The sequence below is a fragment of the Phaenicophaeus curvirostris genome, chromosome 9 (genome assembly GCF_032191515.1).
Source record: "Phaenicophaeus curvirostris isolate KB17595 chromosome 9, BPBGC_Pcur_1.0, whole genome shotgun sequence".
NCBI lineage: Eukaryota > Metazoa > Chordata > Aves > Cuculiformes > Cuculidae > Phaenicophaeus > Phaenicophaeus curvirostris.
In genome coordinates, this window is record NC_091400.1 from 8,434,794 (window position 1) to 8,456,416 (window position 21,623).

The following is a 21,623-nucleotide window of genomic DNA, read 5'->3' on the forward strand; positions in this document are numbered from 1 at the left end:
CGTCATTGTAGCATGTGTTTAGAAAAATAATTCATCTTTCCTAGCAAAAGCTATAATTTACTCTGTCTTATTTGTTTGCTTTATGTGACAGAAATTGATCAGGCTATGTGGTGAAGTTCTGGCAACACCAACAGAAAATGAAGAAATTCAATTCCTCTGTATAGTATGTGCAAAGCTGAAACAGGATCCGTATTTGGTCAACTTCTTTCTTGAGGTGAGTAAATCAAATCAGAATTTTCAAGGTGTATTTTCTGCATCACAGACAAAATCTAATACAGAATTGGAGGTATCACGTTGTGTTTCATAGCTTAGTTTTCATTCACTTTTTTTTTTGTCCTGTGATGTTAGAAATATTTTATTTCCTACTTCCAGAGACTTGATACATGTGATTACTTTTACTAGAATGTCATTTGGGACTCGCAAATAGACCTGCCTGAGGTCCTTTCCCTCTGTAGTGAAAGTGCCTTTAGAGTAGGGATATGAATTGTAACACAGAGCACTGTGTGAGGGAGAACTTGGTTTTCCTGTGTTGTTTTGTCTTTAGCCCACTAAAGACTAAGGGACAGATTGTGAGGGGCATGGAAACTTTGCAAGTTGATAAGTGTTCTGCAGGATGGAGCCCCTGTTTGGTAGTGGCACGTATGGTCTGGCTGCAGTGCCAGCTCACTATCTACAGTATGACATTATTTTCTGTCTGTAAGAAAGCCAAATATCTTTACTCCCTCTTCAAACTTAACATGTGGCATTGATTAAATCGGAGTGGGAGGAGAAAGGGTTTCTAGGCTGACTTTCTGTTCCCATTTAGAAGGTTCATGTAAAAGTTTAATTTGTAAAAGTCCATTTAGAAATGCCTTCTGCTCCCACTTTGATGTTTCCTATGGTGACACAGTATCCACTAAGCATGAAAAGATAGATATAGTGTCCTCCAAGAATATTTTACAAGTTTAGCCCAAACAAGATCTGTGACAACAGCAAAGATACATTATTTGGGATAATGATGGGGTGTTTGACTGATCACCTCTATCTGAGTCATTATTTTATGCTAAACTTGTTACCTCATATTTTTACTTCTTTGTTTATTCTTTAGTTGCCTCATCTCATCTTATGCAAGATACTCCTTGCAACTGATTATTCCATGCAGAGGGACACTCGATTCTCTGTATTTCAATTTCTGCCTTTGAGACCTTAAACAAGATCTGATATAGTGTCCATTAAAAACTTTTACCTTTGTTTTATAAAATGAACAGTAGTTTCACTATTCACTTCTCCTTTCATTACAACAAATTACTGGCTTTATATTTCTCACCATGAAGTCTCTCCAGGGACCTGGTTATATGAGTGTATCACAGTATTCGGTACAAATTCTCCACAAAGAGTGCACATCCATCAAGCCGACATTCACAGCAACTCTCCAGTTTGCGGCCTGAGACAGTCATGCAGTCTGTCCTTGCTGGTTTGGCTGTACTAAACGCCATTAACCCCCAGTGGTTATGCTTTTCAATTATTAATGCTTCAGAGGTATTTGTAATAATTTTGACGTTATCGCAGAGGAGGGAAACCCTTCAGATTTATAATATCAGTACTGTATTCACTTGAAGAAATGTCTTGTGCAGAAGTCTAATTTATGATTCTAATAAAGTATTATTCACCTGTGCTTGTGCCAGAAGAACAATGAATGCTTGCCTTGCTGTTTCTTTTTGGCTACAGAACACAAATATAAATGTCGTTTTATGTGCTGGAGAGAGATTTATGGGAAGGGAGAGATAGGTTGCTTTCTTTTAGACTAAGTAGAGATGTTTCTGAGAAGGTTCTCTGTGATCTGTTATAGCATCCAGTGCCTAGTGTTACCTTCTTGTGTCTTCTGTCCATTCAGGCTGCTGAACTTTTTCTTCATGAGAAACATAACTTGAGAGTACACTGCTGTCATAAGAGGCATTTCTCCCTTTCTTGTTGAAGATAAATTCCCCAGAAGTTTAGAATTAGTTTAATTCTGCTGGTGAAGGGTCTGGAGAACAAGCCTTACAAGAGGCGGCTGGGGGAACTGGGGTTGTTTAGCCTGGAGAAAAGGAGGTTTAGGGGGGAGGGAGAGACCTTATCACTGTCTGCAACTGCCTGAAAGGAGGTGGTTGTAGCGATGTGAGTGTTGATTCCTTTTCCTGAGTGACAGGTGATAGGACGAGAGTGAACGGCCTCAAGTTGTGCCAGGAGGGTTTCAAATTAGACACCAGGAAAAATGCCTTCACTGAAAGGGTCATCGAGCACTGGTAGAGGCTGCCCAGGGAAGTGGTTGAGTCCCCATCCCTGGAGGACTCTAAAAACAGGTAGATGAGGTTTAGTAGTGGTCAGATATAGTTGGACTCAATGATATTAAAGGTCTTTTAAATCTAAACGATTCTATGATTTTATGATAAATGTAGTTTAATTTCCAACTAGAAGTAGTGTTTCAGACATGAAATGAATTTGAGGCTTTGACCTAGGAAGGGATGTATTGTAGTGTGCACTAAAGTATAAAGGTGCACTCAAAATGAAAAACTATCAAATAATGGGCAATTAGGTGAATATATGCCTTCAGTGGTGGAGATTTAAAAAATGCCATCTCTTTGTGAGTGGCATATTCAGCCTTGAACCAGAATGGTGCAGGGCTTAAGAGAAATTTAAGCAGATTAAAAAATGTGTTAAGTTTAAAAATTCCTGTGCTTCTGAAACCCCTGATGCTCTACATGGTTGTTGTGTCCAGCCTTGTAGGGAATCGCTTCAAACACGGATGTAAAAAATTTGCTTGTAGTAAATTTCTGCTTCAGGATGAACAGTAATTTCAACCATGTAATTCCAGCAAAATGCTTTGCTTTTTAGAGTAAGTTAAAAGCAATGGCTTCCAAAGGATCAGCAAGTGTAATCACAGAAGACATGCTAAAAAGCCAAGACTCTTTGAAAACAGACACAGGACAGCCTGTTCAGCCGGAAGAAATGCCTGGTGCTGCTGGAGTGAAGCAAATGGAGAAGGAAGATGACCTCCTGCAACAGGCAGATGATCTTTCTTTCAGTCTGGATGAACTAAATGTCACATCATCACCCGAGTTGTCCTCTGTTTGTCCAAATCAAGATTATAATTTAGTGAATTCTCTCCTAAACCTCACTAAAAGTCCGGTGAGTTGAGTTTATTTAGTTTTGTTTAATGTGATTAAATGAAATAGTTTGGATGCTGTGTGAAGTGGGTGGAGGGAGCAAATGTGCATGTATGTACATGCTGTATTTTAACTAGAAAAGATTAAATGAGATTTGCTTTGCAAGTAGGTTTTGTACATTGGCAATTTTCTTAGCCAATTCAGATTGAAGTAGAAATCCTATTTTTGGAAACTATGTTCGTTAGTGATAACGTAAGTGGATTTTGAGCAATTTATGTAGAATACTGTATGTTTCACAGACAAGATAGGTGAGATAATCATTAGGTTAAATATAGCATAGAGTATTTTAAGAACTACTTTCAATTGTACTGACTTAACCAAACCCCCTTTTTATATAAAGGCACTGGGTTATCTCTAGGGATTTGATTTCTTTTAGAACCATCTGCTGTGTGTCTTACCCAGCTCTGTCCTCAGTTTCTTACTTAGTCTTTCAGAAAACGTAGAGGAGGGTTGCGCAAGCCTGTAATTGCTCAGCAGTGTTGAGAGCAGAAAACTGAATTACCGCTGTGCCTCATGCTTAAGTGATAGCTTACATTGTCTAATATCTTCGTCTGAAGCTGCCCTACAGCAGCAGTTCTGTCAACCTGAAGGCTGCAGTTGAGTTCTTAGTATTTGACATGGATTCAAGTGAGAGTTTTTATTTTGCACCACCCAAACTCACTAGAACTCAGTTTTGATGACTGGAAAGGTAACAAAATGAAACGCATTCACTCACTGTGGGGGAACAGAGAGGTTTTATTTAGGAGATATTTGCCTCTTGTTTTCAAGTGAACTTCATTCACCCTCTAATTAATTCTTCCATGCCCTTCTGCCAGGATGGCCGGATAGCGGTGAAGGCCTGTGAAGGCCTTATGCTTTTGGTGAGTTTGCCAGAACCAGCAGCTGCCAAGTGCCTGACTCAAAGCACTTGTTTATGTGAATTGTTGACAGACAGGCTGGCCACCCTCTACAAAGCCTTGCCTCAGTCGCTGGATCCCTTAGACATTGAAACAGTCGAGGCGATTAACTGGGGGTAAGACTTTTATTTTTGTACTTAATACCCAAGGTGACTTTACGCCCTTCCCTGAAACTGATTTTCTGTAGGTAGATGAGTTGTATAAAATACTCACACCCCCACACTGAAGTTCCAAGCGCAGAGGTGAGATCCCAGCTGCAGCACAGCAGTACAACTTCAGGCATCCAGTGTATGTGTGATTTCCAACATGGGGCTGGGTTTGGCTGTCGGTACCTTGCAGAGATTCCTTGAGGGGCAGGTTGTTCCACTGAATTGTAGTGGTGTAGCTGCAGTATCAGGTACCAGTTGTTTTCTTGTTCAGGCGTTAAGGGTTTAGGAACATAAACTTTTTGCTGCAAGCTGCTGCAGGGGGCAGAAAGGGTACATTTGATAACAGGCTGTTCTTGCCAAATTTTTGCCTTAAAAAGAAGAAGGAAAGAGTTGCTGCATAACTTATCAACGTGAAGCAAAACGTATATGCATGTTATCCTAACTGCTTGCTTGTTAGATCCTCAAAACACTTCTCTTCCCCGCTCTGTCCTCATTATTATAAGTTGCTCATGATCTGTTAGTACAGAGGCAAAATGTAGGTAGGTGCAAAATACCTACCAAGATTTCTAGGAGTTTGAAGCTATAAGGAAAATAACAACTTTGAATGATGGGATAAGCAATCACTGGACTGCTTCACCAAATAAAATGGTGAATTTGTTGCTCCATAGAGCATTTAAATTGAGATGCCTTTTTTTCCTGAAGTATACAATCTAGTTCAGATATGCATTGTGTGGTTTTGGTGGACTTTGAGGTTGCTTACGGAGTAGAGAAGAATAGTTGCCTTCATTTTATGCTTCTGTAACTACAGCAGTAATGGATACAGTTTCTGTGATCTGCGTTTCCTGGGAGAACAGGCTAGGTGATCAGTTCTGCTTTCTAAGTAAAGAAATACCCAGCAGAGTTCTTCTACAGTGCATACCTGTGTAATGAGAGCACTGCCAGATGAGTAGAGACCAGCAGAAAAGCTATTGTAATGTTAACTTCACTGCAAGTAGATCATAAATCATTTTGTTAAGCTCAATAAGAATAAAGTCCAAGATTCTTAAATTGTAGACTGTATAAGTATCATTTCCTGTTTCTCTAGTTTGGATTCCTATAGCCACAAAGAAGATGCATCTGCTTTTCCAGGGAAAAGAGCATTGATTTCGTTTCTTTCATGGTTTGACTACTGTGATCAACTCATCAAAGAAGCACAAAAGGTTTGAAATGTTTACGAATGATACAAATATATTCAGTGAATAAGCAGTTTGAGTTATTTCTTAGCTTTTGAGTTTGAGACATACCATTTTCTACTTTTGTTTCAGACTGCTGCTGTTGCTATGGCAAAAGCTGTGCGGGAACAGTTTTTCATTGATGTTATGGAACCTCAGCTGATGCAAACGTGAGTAGCATCCTACAAGGCACAGCAGAACAAATCTCAGTCAAGCTGGGTTTTTTTGGCTGAAATCCCCTACATATCTGACATGGAATTTTTTTGTTCAGTTCAGAGATTGGAATCCTCACATCAACTGCACTGTTGCATCGCATTGTTCGTCAAGTGACTTCAGATGCCCTGCTGCAGGAAATAGTTTATTTTATACTTGGAGAACACAGAGAGCCAGAAACTTTGACAGACATCAACAAGCACCCATTGCGACACAGATTAATTGAACACTGTGATCATATTTCTGATGAGGTGAGAATGATATAATAATGTCTTCTGGCCAGTTCTGTCTTGCATAGATTCTGTAAAAATGCCATCATAAGGTCTTTTCATATTTGTTTCACCTAATCTTTTTGCCAAGGAGGAGTTCTGACTGCCAGCCTTACACTTTCCTTTTGAAAATGAAAGTCGAGCTGTATGTCCAGCTAACACGTTGTTCCCACTAATAAAGATGCTTTGCTAAATTTGCCTGCTCCCTGTGCACATCTGCTAGGGATTGCTCAACTGTAAGATAGGGCAGTATCAGGTTTTGTAATTGCATTTTGATTTATGCTTTGTGTTGCATCACTGTTATTCTCAGGGATATGGTTTAGTGGTGGACGGGGACGGTGGGACTCTAAGGTCTTCTCCAACCAACAGATTCAATGATTCTCCATGTTGTGTTACTTTTATCATGCTATCACAGAAGGTATAGTTAAAAACTTACTATGTGTGGTCTGAGAACATACACAATGCCAATTAAAAGATGATGTGAAAACTTCAATTGTTTTACATAGAATAAACATTGTTAAAGTAATTGTGTTCAGTAAAATCCATCCTCGGGAGCTGCTTGTTTCATTTTTTCCATGAAACAACCTGCACCCTCTTTTTTGAATAAAACCCAAGCTTGCCTGAAATTTTTTTTGTATTGCAGATCAGCATAATGACTTTACGAATGTTTGAGCACCTTTTGCAAAAACCCAATGAGCACATTCTTTACAATTTGGTTCTGAGAAATTTAGAAGAGAGAAACTATATAGAATACAAGCCTTTCTGTCAAGAAGATAAAGATGTGGTAGAGAATGGACAGATCGCAGGAGCAGTGTAAGTTTCTTTTCTAAGGAAAGCGTTCACAACATGTAACATGGATCCTTGTTTTAGAACAAAACAGGATTCTTTTTTAGTAACTGAAAGAAAAGAGAGCATAGATGGCACTGTGAGTGCTCTGTGTATTAAACTGTGTACCCATAAAGTGATGTTTCAAGTGATTTAATGATAAATAAAGTTTATTGGGTATTTGTAAAGGTTAGTATTTCTGTATATGAATTTCTGTATGTTATAGTATTGTTGTATAACTTAAGTAAAATGATGTTATGAGACCTCATAGAGGCCTTCAGTACCTGGAAGGGACCTATGAGAAAGCTGAGGACGGGCTTTTTACATGGTCATGTAGTGACAGGACGAGGGGGAATGACTTTAAATTGGTAGAAGGAAGGTTTAGATTAGACATTAGGAATAAATTGTTTGTGATGTGGATGGTGAGGCAGTGGAACACGTTGCCCAGAGAAGTGGTAGCTGCCCCATCCAAGGAGGTGTTCAAGGCCAAGCTGGATGGGGCTTTGAGCAACCTGATCCAGTGGGAGGTGTCTCTGCCCATGGCAGGGGGTAGGAACTGGATGAGCTTTTAGGTCCCTTCCAACCCAACCCATTCTATGATTCTATATTAATTAGGTAAAAAGATGTTTATATGATAGGATTCTGGAAAGCATCCTGTTTGTTCAGAGAAGAAAAATACAAAGCACGCATTTTGACCCAGAGGTTTTCCTGCCTTCCATAATATCCTGTGAATGATTATATTTTTGTCTAATATAATCTCACAGAGACCTAGAGGAAGATCCGTTATTTACTGATCTGTCTCCAGATAACACCTTGGCAACTCAAGAGTGGCTCAGTGCTTCTCCACCTATCAGTCCAGAACATCCGAAAAATGATGGGAAGACTGAAGTTCATAAAATTGTAAATAGGTAAGTTGAAACCAACACTTAAAGAAATCTCTGACTGTGTGGGTGTCTGCACACACTGCAAGTTGAATATTCTCTGTAATGGATGTTCTGTGCCAGCTGGTAAAATGACTCCACAGGAGGAAATTGTGGCTTTTTATCAGAAAGCTACTCCTGAAAGATTAGAGCTTACAATAATTAAAAATATTCAATGTAAATGAGAAAAATAGGGGAACTTTACAGCTCATGGTCTAGTTGTATACTCTGAATTCATTATGAGAGCCTCACTGATTATAAAACTTCATTTTCTCAAAAATATTTGCTATACTTAAACTGCTGTTTGGGACTTGACCTTCTGGAGGAATCTGGGGAGTCTTGCCATAAACATTTGTGGGGGGGGAAAAGCCCTTAACCTTGCTAAAGTTCCTTAAATGTATATATAAAAGTAAATAATTGCAATGATAGAGCTAACCTTCTTTTCCTGGAAAATCAAGGGGCATCTCTGTCACCTGTAACAAACCTTTGTGCCTGCTAGACCTGCTGCAAATTGGATATTGCAAAGAGGACAGGCTCTGCTCTAAGCAACTTAGTGATGGTAATTCTCTTAGCACTTGTCCTAGCACCAGTTGCTGTTTGCTCTGTTAATACATGGCAGCAAAGCAGCCCTGGTATTTCAACACTGACGTATCTTCTTACCCAGAAATAATCAAAGGTGCTCGCCAAAGGAAGCAAACAGCCTGAGGACAGTCAGCGTAGAACAGCATCGTTGCTTCTTGCCCTCTTTCCCCCGGCGCTGCCATTTATAGTGGAGATGGTTTGGAGTAAAGACACAAAGAACACTCTCCTTAATTCACCTCTTGTAATGTCCATCAGTGAACAGAAATGGGTTTTTGGGTTTTTTTCAGATCAGATGAACTCCATACAAAAAGTCAGCTACTATGTGTTGCTGCAGATAAATCTTACAGGTGCCTCCAACCACCCTGGGGTGTGGAGAAAGCTGAAATTTGGAAACAGTGTCCAAAGACTGCGTTTTATTTTGCTGTCAAGAAATTTTAGGGCTTTTATATTTATTTTTTAAAAACAATTCCCCTTTAATAACTTTGCCTCGTAATTGGGGACATGAACTAGCGGTGGACTTAGTAGAGCTGCATTAATGGTTGGACTTGATGATCTTCAAGGTCTACTCCAACTGAAGCCGTTCTGTTATTCTGTAATAAGATTCAGAATATCCTAATGCTTTTTAGGTCAGGCATTGGTGAAGTAGCAAGGACATGCAGTATTTGCACTACGAACCTGGCAAAGGCAGTGTTATTTGTAACTGGCAAATTTACATGCAGACGTTCCTGTATGTTCTCGGAGGTTCATTTTCTACAAAAACGAAACTATGGTAAATAAAATTGACTTTTAACTGTAATACTCCTCTGTTTATGGCTCATTTATTTCCCAGTTAATTTTCCATATGATGTAGTAAGATGGAGCCTGACCTTTAGCAAGTACTTGACCTGGTTATGAATGTTCCTTTTCATCTCCTGTCTGTTAATTCTCAGCAATTCTTTACCTCTTCTGCTAGATACAAAATTTCTAAAGTATGAATCTTGTTACTACAAATAGTAGCTACAATAGGTGTGCTTAAGTACATTTTGTATTCTGTGCTCTTCATGTCATGTTATGGTAGAATCTGTGGATTAATTGGCCAGACAATTCAGTGCTGTGTATGCTGTAACTGATGATGAGGAAGTTTTGACCTGGTGCTCTGTGGATTATAGATACTCAGCAGTGTACTTGTTTTCACTTTAGTTTTCTCTGCCTTGTACCTGATGAAGCTAAGTCGTCGTACCACGTGGAGGGTTCAGGTTATGATACTTACCTCAGAGATGCCCACAGACAAGTAAGTCGGCAGAGTCCTCCTTAGTCCTTGAGAATTTGAAATGCTTATGAGAACGGACGAGTGGTTCTATAAATAGTGCTGCTAAATTCATTTTTGGTAATGGAAGATGTGAAAATTCAATTTATATTTTTTAATGAAAACTTACCTTTGGAGACCTTTTGTCGGTGAATCCACCTCGTATTACCCTAGTGGGAATAGCAGATGACATGAAATGCATTAATAGTCATATAACAAATACACAGAGAGAAAATCTGAACTGCAGATAGATTGTTAATTTGCTTTTGCATTTATCTGCATTCTCTTGGAGAATTGCCTGCCAAGCTGTTTGAAAGGACTAAAGGGAAATTAAAATGCTGCATAGGAGTTATGCAATCTGGGATTTTAAAAATCAAGGCTTATCGCAGGGAGTACGCAGCCCTAAGGCATTCGCGTTTGAAGTTGGGAGTTTTGGTAGGTAGAGAAGGGTTTATGATTTACTGTTCTGAAATAGATTCAGGCTTTGTTTTTACAAATATAATCTAAAGTTTCCTTGGTCAGAGGTCAGTCTCTGTTTAATTACAGCTTTCTTATTGAAGCCCTGTGGATCGTCTAGGATAGAAAAATTTATGCACAGGAGTAGAGTACCTGAGAGAGCTGTATTTAGTAGGTACTTAAAACATTCCATAACCTCTGAATTATAATATCACCAACTTAAGATGGGAAGCTTGAATTTGTTTGTTACATTGTTTTATCTATGGTCTCTCCTGAAAAGAAAGGGAATAGAAAACAGAGAATAAGGGAACAAAGGTTGATGTAAAATTCCCCTCTGTTCTATTCTTGGATGCCGGAAAACACATATCATCTTTGTATTTCTCTCATGCCTTGGGAAAAAGTGTATTCTGGGAGTTATTAGAGAGCAGAATTGGTTTCTGTCACTTCCTGGCAATGATATGGCTACTGTTAAAATATCTTCCCCCTAAGAATAGCCCTGCCTATTGCTGTTATTACATTCCAATAGCTGTTCTGCTTCTTTATTTCGGTTCCTGCAAGCCTGCACAAGTAGGTAAGCTACATGCAGTGAAAAGTGCTTGAGTCTGTCTTGTCTTCCTTTTGCTACTGTTTATTCCCGTGTTCCTTATTTTCACTGCTATAACCTGTGCTCCTTTCAAGGTACAATTCCTTGAAAGTGAGATATCAGGCAGCCCACAGCAAATCAGAGGTTGGAAAAGGGTGATGGAAAACAAAGAGAGAGGGAAGAGGAAGACCTGCAGTACTTTTCATTTGTATCTCCTGCATGTATATGTGCCATTCCTGCCCTGACAATTAGAAAGCATGATTATAGCTTATCTTGCTATCCACTCTACACATAATACAGTGTAAGTGTGGTAACACACTAATGACAAGAATGTGTATGAATGTGATTCCTGCTTTAGAGGAATCATAGAATGATTTGGTTTGGAAGGAACCTTAAAGCCCATCTAATTCTAACCCCCTGCAGAGGGCAGGGACACCTCTCACTGGATCAGGTTGACCAAAGGCCCCATCCAACCTGGCCTTGAACACCTCCAGGGGTGGGGCAGCCACAACTTCCCTGTGCTGGTGCCTCCCTACCCTCATCGTGAAGAACTTCTTCCTAATGACTAGTCTAAATCTCCACCCTTCCAATTTAAAGCCATTTCCCCTCATCCAATCACTCCAAGCCCTTGTAAAAAGTCCCTCCACAGTTTTCTTTTAGGCCCCTTTCAGGGACTGGAAGGCTACTCTAAGGTCTCCCTGGAGCCTTCTTTTCTCTGGGCAGAACAATCCCAACTTTCTTACCCTGTCCTCATAGCAGAGGTGTTCCAGCCCTTAGATCATCTTCGTAGCCTCCTCTGGACCTGGTCTAACGGTCCAGAGGAAGGACACAAAGATCAGGATGTGTATTGTTGGCTTTGCTCTTTGTTTTGGCCCTAGATGCTTCTTGAGAGCTCTGTTCTCCACTCATTTCTGTAACTGCTCTAATAGCATGAATGTCAGGAAGAAAATGAGGTGTGTGCATAGAAACTGATAGTGTTTGCTTTAGAATGACTGTTCTTTTTGAGCTTAGATTTATCGTTCAGCTACAGATTATGGTTTAAAGATGTATGGACTATTACAAGGAAATTAAATGGTTTCCATTGAAGTTTAAGTCTGTTTTCCTCACTGCTTTTTTCTAGTTCCGGGATTATTGTGTCATCTGCTTACGGTGGGAGTGGCCTGGATCTCCCAGATCTTTAGAAAAGTGCAATTTAGAAGCACCATTTTTTGAAGGACACTTCTTGAAAGTCCTGTTTGAAAGAATGGGCAGGATTCTTGATCAGGTAAGAAAAAGCAGGTTATGAATTCCATTTCTGAGGCTTTTATTGCTACTAAGGTGGTAATCTCCACAAGGTTCCATGTATTCTCATCACTCAGATGTCTGTTGAAGCATCACATTATTGTGTAATGTCCCATGTCCTTGGTGCAGGTCTCATAGCTTGCAGGATTTTGTAGTGTTCAATATTATCACTTTAACAAAAGCAGAGAACAAAAACTGTCTTTTCTTTGTTAGCCACCTTTTTGTGTGCCAAATGTGTTCTTGACCAGAAATACAGTTTAAATTGACAAGTAGGAAAAGAACACCCTTAAGGTAAAGGATGATTGTAAGACAGTATCTTAGGAATCTCTTCAGTACTAGCATCACTCTTTCTGTTTTCATTTGCTAGCATTTACTTTTGGAAAGCAGGTACATTAAGTAAAATACTGCACAGATCCTTTCTGCCATGTTTCAGTTAACTTCAATCTGAAGTCTTTTTCAGGGAGCAGTTTACATCACTCTGTAAGACGAAAAGAACGTGCTGCGTCACAATGAACACCTACCCCATTTTTTCACAGTTAAAATAGACACTTATTGTACATGGAAGGTTTCTAGATGATATCCTTCTCCATTTGCAATATAAAGTAGCTTTTTTACCTGTTTGATTATCTTCAAATAATAGAAGTGTAACTGCCAAGGGCAAACAACTGAGATATGATCTGACTGGCTCCTTGTTCTGAAAAGGTGTGACCTGTCAAACCCAGATAAGTACAAAGGAATTTAAAGAAAGGGGAATTTTCCTGACCTGTTTCTGTGTTTGTGGCCTTTGTGACCTCGTCTTTCTGGGGAGAAGTGTGGTGAGGGTTCAGGGAGGGGGAAAGGAGGTTGCCCTGTGTGAAAATTTAATGTTTCTTTACCTTTTTTAGGTTAGTTAAGTCAATGTGGCTGCTGTAGGTCAAAAAGATACCTTTTTCTTGTCAGTGAGAATGAGCCCTGAAAGTCTAGATTACCCTCCCTGCAAAACCTGCCAGAGTTGTTGCAAATGCATTAGTACCAGAAGTTCGTACAATTCTCTTCTGTTTCACATGTGGAGCTATCTGCAGAATAAACAACTAGCAGTGGTAGTGCCAGTTTTCCTGGTCATAAGAAGGGCAAGAACCATTTAAACACATAAATGCATAGGAAACATGGCAGGAAGCCAGTAGCAGGCTGTAGGTCAGCTCTGAAGGTGTTCAGGGGAGAAGGATTATCAAGAGTAACAACCTTTGTAGCCGAGAAGTCAGAAAAGCCAAAGACTTCCATCGCTGTATTGTATATTCTCAGAGTTTTGCTTCCAGTAAGCATGTTCTGCACACTTCACTAGCTGAAATGGTTATAGATTGGAGTTATGAAGAAATCTCGGCATTGTCAGCTCTTGGGAAAAACAAGACTTACGGGTATAAAAACCTTGTTTGAGCAATGATACATACATATAAAAAGTAAGGAACCCAAGTTAAGCCCCCTAGGAAACACCCCAGTGTCAGATACATACAATTACAACATAAATAGCATCTGGCTTGGAAATGCAGTGCTCATTTTGATATCCTGACTGTCAGAATGAAACACATTTGGGTTAGTCAGGCAAAGTCTTACGATCTGTGGTGATGCGGCGGAAACAGTGGTGTCAAAAATGATTCTTGACTCCAGAAGAATTAAAATGAACTGCTTGAATCAGGCAGCAGGGGTAAACTCTTCTTATATTGTACCAAAACCCTGTGCTAAAATCCAAACTGAAATTCCTAGGGGTTATTTACAGTGAAACACATAAATCACACTGGGGGGAAAAAAAACCAAAATGATGACATCTGAGTCCTATCAATGACAGGTTTGACATAGTCATAGAATCATGGAATGGTTTGGGTCAGAAGGGACTTTGAAGCCCAGCCAGTCCCACCCCCTTCCATGGGCAGGGACACCTCCCACTGGATCAGGTTGCTCCAAGCCCCATCCAACCTGGCCTTGAACACCTCCTTGGATGGGGCAGCCACCACTGCTCTGGGCAACCTGGGCCAGGGCCTCACCCTCACAAGAAAACATTCCTCCCTAATCTCTAATCTAAATCTCCCCTCTTTCAGAAAAAAAAACCAAAAACATTCCTTCTTGTCCTCTTCCTGCACTCCTTGATAAAAAGCCCCTCCTAGGTTTCCTGTAGGCCCCAGAAATGGGTGCTAACGACCCAAGTGAAAAAGTGTTGAAAAGCCATTCCCAGGGACGCGGTGCTGCTTAGAGGCTGTGTTCAGTGTTCGTTTTGCTTTATTGCAATGTGATAGGTAGTTCTTCAGTTTTTATGAGGAGGTAACAGACAACTTTGAGAGGTGGTCAGTATCCTTACCATGGTTCCTGACAGAAGGCAGCTGTGACACACAAGTGAAGTTAACTTGATTCAAGGCTATTCAAATCCAGTAACTCATGTACCAGACTGTACCGCCTTCCTCCAGTTGGTAGTGTGCATTTCTATGGGGACTGTTTCCTTTTGTAACAATTTCCTGAACTGCAAATTTTGCTGGTTTTAAGCTTTTTAGTTATAGAGAATTTTTTTAGGATGCTATCTCATACAAGGCTGTTTTACTGACTCTGCTGACATATCGACTGGAATAAAAGCTGTGGGTGAAGGAGCAAGTTTCCTTAATGCTCTCAATTAGTTCAAATCGCAACAGCAATCTGTCTGAACAATGCAGCACCTTTACTGCTTTGTTTCCTTGTCCTGAACATCCGATAATGCTCATGGCTTCAAAGCTTCCTAATGAATTGACTGACTCAAACAACACTAAAGACCTTCTCTTACAGCTCAGTGGAATGGATTTATAGAAAGAATTTGTGTCTCTTTCTGCAGAGTATTTTTTCCACAATAATTCAAGACGTGGGGATCTTTTCTACCTCTAACGTCTCTGGTCCAGGGTCTGAAACTTCATTTGTTAGAAGATGTGGATGAATCCATTGCTAGAATATCAAGTACAGAAATAACAGCTACTGACTGGGAGAAATAAGTGCTTTCACTCCGAAAGATCTGTAAGACAACTCCCTCTGCAGTGCAGCAGTGTGTGGTAATGAATTCAGGAATAAGGCACTGAACTATTAGTTAGGTGTCCACATCCAGTCAGCAGAAATTTTGTCTGAACAGCCCCAGTAGTGTCTGGAGCTGTTAGACTGAAAAGCAAGTCCACGTCTCTTTTAGTGTGAAGTGAATCCCCTTCTCAGCTTCCTTGACTGCAGCGACAGAAATTTCAGCTCTGTTGCCTGAACTGAGGTATCCGTTGCCATTTTGGTGATGCTTAGGATATTCTCTTGCTGTTACAACACAGATCTTGCAGGATCCACCCTCTATGGAGCCCTTGAGAGACCAACAGATATTCTTGAGCATCTGAGGTGGCATGAGATGTTTGTGTGTGGGCAAGTATATTGAGAGTCAGATCTCTGTTGAGTAGGCTAATGTGAGCTTAGACATGTAAGACATATCTAAATATATCTATCTTAACCTGAAGCTGAATTCTTCCAAATCTTTCAGTCTGGGAAAGGGAAGAATCTAATCTCTGGAATGCTAACTTTAAAGCGTAAAGGTGATAATTTGAGGCCACAAAATCATCCTTTTGTAGGTGGGATTATGCCACTGAGGATGTTACTGCTCATATGCAGAGGAATTGAAAGAGGGCCCTGTAATCCACTTCAGGTAAAATCAACAAGGTTGAATTAAGCCACCTGGGTGTTGGTACCATCTTCAGGCTGGCATAGGTGTGTACCAAGGGAATTCCCTATCCATCTCCTGTCAACGAAATCTGTCCTACCACTAGATACATGGAAGGAAATGCCACTGGTTTGCAAATTTTAGGCAGAATTTAAATGTTGGATTGTTTTCACTGTGATTGGGAAAAATCAAAGATGGAAAAAAAGAGAAGTACTGGAACATAAAGAAGCTATGGTGAAAATACTTGCTTTTGTGGAAATCAGTTTCTCATGGGATTGGTAAAATCCTTTAAGCTAGTCACCAAACTGTCATATTCACATCACTCCTGTTGTGGACAGCAGAGGCTTTGGGCCTGTCGTCTAATCTTAACTTTTCATCTTTATATACTCATAACCCTGTATATAAGGTTTTAGTAGTTGAATAAACACTGGGGGGATGAATGGAAGACAGCATGACATTATCCAAGCACTGTTTTCTCCCTTTTTTTGCAGCCCTATGATGTAAATTTACAAGTTACGTCAGTGTTGTCCAAACTATCGTTGTTTCCCCATCCTCATATACATGAATACCTTCTGGATCCTTATGTAAACCTAGCTACTGGCTGCAGGTCTCTCTTCTCTGTTATCGTCAGGGTAAGTAAACATACCGTTAATATTTACAGCAGGGATATATTTAGTAATTTTGTAGTTGGTGATAGTAGTTGCTGGCTGGTTTAAGTTGTCAGAGGGCTTCCTACTGAAAATAAATACTGAAGCTCTTGATTCAAAAATCAGAATTATGAATTTTCTACCAAGAACGTTGGAAAATATTTCCCAGCATTTATTTTCATTCTGCATGTCTTGCAAATCATTTGTTCGCTTAGTTTCATGGTGCAGATGCAAAATATCGTCTCTGGCAACATGTTGCTTTAAACAGGACCAGGTCACGATGTTCTCACTTCCAGGCAAGGTCAGGTCAGAAAAGGCCCCAGAGTTGGAGAGAGATGTCTGCTTCACACACAAGCAGGGGACGCTCATGAATACCCTGTTCCTGGATGAATAGCTCTGCTTATCCTCTTTTTTTTGCTTTTTTTTTTTTTTCCTCATGAGGGCTGTTCTTGACAATGAAGTCATGAATTTTTTGAAATTCCCTTTCTTTTCTCTCTCTGATTCTATCTCTTCCTGCCAGGCCTGTGTCCTGGAAGTGCTGGCTGGATGCCTGTCACACTGCTGTCTTCTCCATCAGCGATCCCTCGCCTACCCCACGCACCAGCTGTCATTAAGCTGGTCAGGAGCCTAGTAATCGCGCTTGCCCAGTGCTAATGGAGGGCTTAGCTCCCTTTTTCCCAGCAGCTCTCCTCATTTTAAAATACAATCTTCACTCTCTCTTTTAGTCATTTCCCTGGACCCAGGAATTTACTGGTCAGTTGACTGCATCAACACTTACAAAGACAGATTAATTGTTAGCATAGTTAAAATAAGTGGAAGCATTTGTGACAACAGCTCATAAGGCTCGAGAGTTCCTGTCCTTTTGTGTCTCTTCACTTTTTGCACCCACTCCCCCTTTTTTGGAGCAGAGCAGATACGCTGCCTGTTGTTTTGTGGGGATGCTGAAGGGGGTCTGCATTCCAGGTGCTGAAAGCTGTCATTTAACCTTGCTGCCAGGTGCTCTGCAAAGGTGTTAACTTTGTGTGCTGTTGGCATCGTGTTCTGCAGGTCGTTGGGGACCTCATGGTTAGAATCCAGCGCATCCCAGATTTCACTCCCAAACTTCTGCTGGTCAGAAAACGCTTGTTGGGCTTGGAGCCAGAAGGGCCCATGTGAGTAAATACATTGCTTATTCTCCAAGACTCGCAGCTGTTTTTTGTGTGTGTTGTGTGTGCTAGTCCTGGTTCACTGCTGATAGTTTTCCTCTTCCTCAGCATTGACCACATGACGTTACTAGAGGGCGTGATTGTGCTGGAAGAGTTCTGCAAAGAGCTGGCAGCAATCGCGTTTGTGAAGTATCACGCCTCATCTACACCGTAAGCAGCCTTGATGAGCAGCCAGGCTCAAAAACCACCTCGCCTGTTCCAGTCGAAAAAGTCTCTTGGTAACACCGAGACAAGAAGAGGTGGTGCCTCCTGGCAAAGCGTCCGTTGACATTTGGCAGAACTGGAAGACAAGTTACATTCATGAGGTGTTGACATTGCAAGAGAGAGGGATTCAAAAGGACCGAGAATATGATTGGGCAAAACCAATACATAGCATTTCTAGCCACTGTGTGAAGAGCTGCAAAAGCTGCATGAAGAACCACAGACATCAGACCTTGGTTATTCTCTTGTGGTGACGATGTTTAAAGGGTTGGGTCTTCTGTATGTTCTGGGGCTCACATGCACCAGTTCACTTTTTGTGACCATATTACTTTTAAAAAATTAATTTTATAATATTTTAATGTCTTAATTATTTTTCTTTTCAGTTGGATATATGAAAGGAAATCACAACTATAGCTGCAATGTATGTTATTAAAAATGAAGAAGTGAAAAAAATCCACATCCAGGGGGATATATTAATGAGGGATCGTTTTTGTTTCAGTGATTCTTCCAATTCTGAGCTTGATTCCCCAGTGGATTACGTTAAGAGAAAGATTAGTATAAAATCAATATTAATGGAATTAATCCTGATTCAGCATCACATCCCTAACAAATATATCTGAAGTGTACATGTTTCTAGCATGTTTGTCTCTGTCATTCCAAGTGATTGCTGTTCAGGTCATCTACGTAACCAGATTTGCTTTAGGTTTTGATATATGAATTCTAGCTGCTTAACTCATGTTACCTTTACGGGAAGTTAATTATAGTTCATCAGCAGTTGATGCTGAAACAGTATTTTTAATTTCTTTTAAATTGTTATTTAGCCTGAATTGGTTTAAGAATCTTTTGTGCCTTTCAAATTGGCAGCACGGACATTCTGTCAGTTTAAGAAATAGTTTTATTGCTTCTCTAACCATAGCAGTAGTGCCCAGCAAAAGATGCCAATTCAGTTAAAGCATTGATACCATATATAGGACCAAAATTTACATCTGCTTTTTGTTATGCTGGGATGCAGCGATTTCTTCTGGTGGATCCTTTTCAGTATGAATACTCTCAGCCAGGGCAGGCATTTACATTGCAAGCAGAAGGACATTCAGACTTCAGCTCGCTTTGCTTCTATTACTTTAGCGTGATGGCAGCCTGCACATCAGGCAGTTCTTGCTGCTCACTGCCACACGTGCTGGCAGGCTCCGGTGGCTCTGCTTTAACCTCCAGGTCACATGGAACAAGGTGGATGAGAGGCCGGTCCTGCTGTCTGCACAGGCATGTGCCATACCTCCTTCCCCTCCCGTGAATCCAATAGTGTGAATCCAATAGTGTAGCCAGGCAAGGTTTAGCTCCTTGTCTTCCCATTGTGTTTCCACGTTTGTCTTTCCTGCTATCCCATTTGCACAGCTCACACCCACTTTAGATGTGATCATGCATGTGCAAATACAGACCGATTGACTCAGTCACTAGATTTGTTCTGGATTTACAAGACTGTACCAAGAATCAGACTCTGCTCAGGATCCATGCCTTTAAAGTCTTGGTTTTTAATATACGTGGAGCCTGGGTGTTGAGAGGCCTCTTAAGTTAGCAGGTTAATTAGAACAGTGTCACAGTTAATGGGCTAAATTTATTCTGCAAAGAGGGTCCTGCTGGAAAAGCTTCCAGTACAGGTTCAGTTGGAGAGAGCAGTTCTGGAACTGGGGATACATTTTGGCAGATAAAACCTGTGTGCAGTGGCTCCCTGTACTGGGAGGCTTCTGTATGGAGTGTTGCATTTTTAAGGCAAACAAAAGCATGTTTGACTTCCTCACCTCCTTTTTTTTTTTTTTTTTTCTTTTTTTTTCTGAATTCAGTCCCAAAGTGTTTTCAGGTCAAAGTAGCATAGTAGGATAACATTTTAAAGTTTTTATTTTTAAAGTTCCAGGATACTTCTAGCATCCCAGTGTCAGTAGAAACTGGAAATGATAAAACTGCCATAAATGAAAGCGAAAGAAACGCTAAACAAAACATGCAAGAGCATTACAAGTAATGTAATAATTTATAAAGCCATTCAAGAGATGCGTGACCTCAAATGGAAGCATAACATCACCTCTCTTGTTGTTATTGTTTTCACTGATACTTGAGTTCATGTCACTGCGAGGAATTGTATCTCACAGCTTCTGCAAGGGCTGCTGCAGCCTTGGTGGGTTTTTAATGCAGAACAGTGACCAAGCTGCAAAGGTGATTCCTTCATGCTTGTCCGTGAGAAAAGTAAGTAGGTGTAACTATCAGCAATCTTAAATTCAGGATATAATTATCTGGTCTCCAGCAACATCTGTCATGTTCTTGCAAACCAAATATTGTTTAGTTCTTAAATTTATAACACATGGATCCATCCTGATAGAGATGAAGCAATCCTGAAAGTTGCTTTGGCCTAAACCCCTTTTGTGAGCGCTGCCTACAGACCTTTAGTTGCCACCCATGATGACAATGACCTTTAATGACCTTTATATTTGTAAAAGTGATTTAATCTTCCTTAAGAGATGGAACTCATTTAATTATTTTTGTTGTGATATTTTTCATGCACTTTCTTTTTTTTTTTTTTAAAGAGAAGGTTAGAAGTTAGTTCAGGTCCATGTTTTCATCACCTTTCCGATCTATGCACATCACTGAGGTGCCCGTTTTGTTTCTCTGTGTGTGTTTGTGGTTATTTATTACCCAGAGATGGACACCTGAGGAAAATACATGGCATGAAGTTCACAGTGTATGCAGATCCTCCACATGTCAGTGAGAAATGCAAGTGATTCTCACCTTAGGAAGTCCAGCTTCTAGTATTAGATTGGAATATTTGAGAGGTAATACTAGAATAATTTTTAATTTTGAAAAGCAGATCCAAACCTATTTTAACATTGATGCACCTGTGTGTAAATAGACACATTTTTTACCTTTTTTTTTTTCCCCATTTATAGTATATATTTGATTTAGACTCCAGTATAGAAGGTTTTGTAATAAGCCATGTGGTAGCTGTGGTAGAATGAGTTTGTCTTTAGTTTCTCATATGACTGTAATATTCCTGCTATCCGCATCCTGTCTGTGTAATGTTCTTACTATGTATTTGTCTGTGCAATATAAGAGCTGTGATTTGGGACACAGCTTGAGTCTGGTTGTACATCACCAATGTGTATATATATACATATATATATATAAGAACCAGAATTCTGGGCTTGCTTACACTATGATTAGTGTAACAATTGTCACACTTGATTTTACAGGGCACAATCAATCCTGGAATGGCCTCCTAACTGGTAATGTATACCATAACCTGCTGTGTAATTTCACAGATGACATTTCATTTTTGCTATTTCTCTCGTGGAAAGAAATACTAAACCGAAGCGCGAGGTAAGATCGAAGGATTATGTAGTAGACTTGAGGCTGCAGGGAAAAATCTGTATCTCGTATTGCATCTGATCCAGGGTTTTCAAACCATGATCCTCAAGGCTTTGTGCCCTGTAAAACAGTGTAACTATATAAAATATAATCTCCTTGTTTTGCCTCCTGCCTTGTTTACATTAAACAGAGGATATTCAGTAAACTTTTTCTATTAAACTTTGTGTAGGTCACTTACTGACACGGTGCTGCTGAGGGATGGGATTTCACATGAGGAATTGTTGAAAAAGCCACACGACCAGACACACAATATTGAGTTTTATGAAGGAGGTTGTGGTAGATTCCTTTTTTTTGTGCTAAAAAATGCATGGAGGATTAAAAGGGATATTCTTAAATTAATTTCAGTGAAGCAACTGCTTCTGTTATTACAAGTAGGTTTTGTATGGATGACGTTGAGACAGAAAATGTTTTAACATTTTACATCATGCTTTTGATTCTGAAGTCCTTTCATTTGTTTTTATTATATCCTTAAATCTTTTCATTTATTTTTAGTCTGTCAGGGCAGCATCATCTGTAATTACCATGTCCTGCACTGGTGCTGGGCAGGGCTTGGAGTGAATCTGTATGCTCTTGCCCATGAAAATTGGAAGCTAAGGGAAATAATCAGGATGGAGTCATCCTGCAC

General features: G+C 40.1%; 1 protein-coding gene across 3 annotated transcripts in view; it reads left to right on the forward strand.

Moving 5' to 3' along the window:
• FHIP2A (FHF complex subunit HOOK interacting protein 2A) overlaps positions 1-21,157 on the forward strand; it is a 34,751-nt gene extending 13,594 nt beyond the window's left edge. For 2 of the 3 annotated variants that reach the window (XM_069864251.1, XM_069864253.1), the window contains 13 exons: positions 92-214; positions 2,854-3,147; positions 4,001-4,197; positions 5,315-5,429; positions 5,535-5,611; positions 5,713-5,905; positions 6,567-6,736; positions 7,513-7,656; positions 9,430-9,520; positions 11,695-11,838; positions 16,026-16,166; positions 17,229-17,332; positions 17,435-21,157. In XM_069864251.1, coding sequence (XP_069720352.1) covers positions 92-214; positions 2,854-3,147; positions 4,001-4,197; positions 5,315-5,429; positions 5,535-5,611; positions 5,713-5,905; positions 6,567-6,736; positions 7,513-7,656; positions 9,430-9,520; positions 11,695-11,838; positions 16,026-16,166; positions 17,229-17,332; positions 17,435-17,540 — 1,899 coding nt within the window. In that variant the 3' untranslated portion in view covers positions 17,541-21,157. Of the gene's footprint in view, positions 1-91; positions 215-2,853; positions 3,148-4,000; positions 4,198-5,314; positions 5,430-5,534; positions 5,612-5,712; positions 5,906-6,566; positions 6,737-7,512; positions 7,657-9,429; positions 9,521-11,694; positions 11,839-16,025; positions 16,167-17,228; positions 17,337-17,434 lie in introns of those variants that run through there. The other variant, XM_069864252.1, reaches the window with a different exon arrangement.
• Positions 21,158-21,623: the final 466 nt, after the last annotated feature.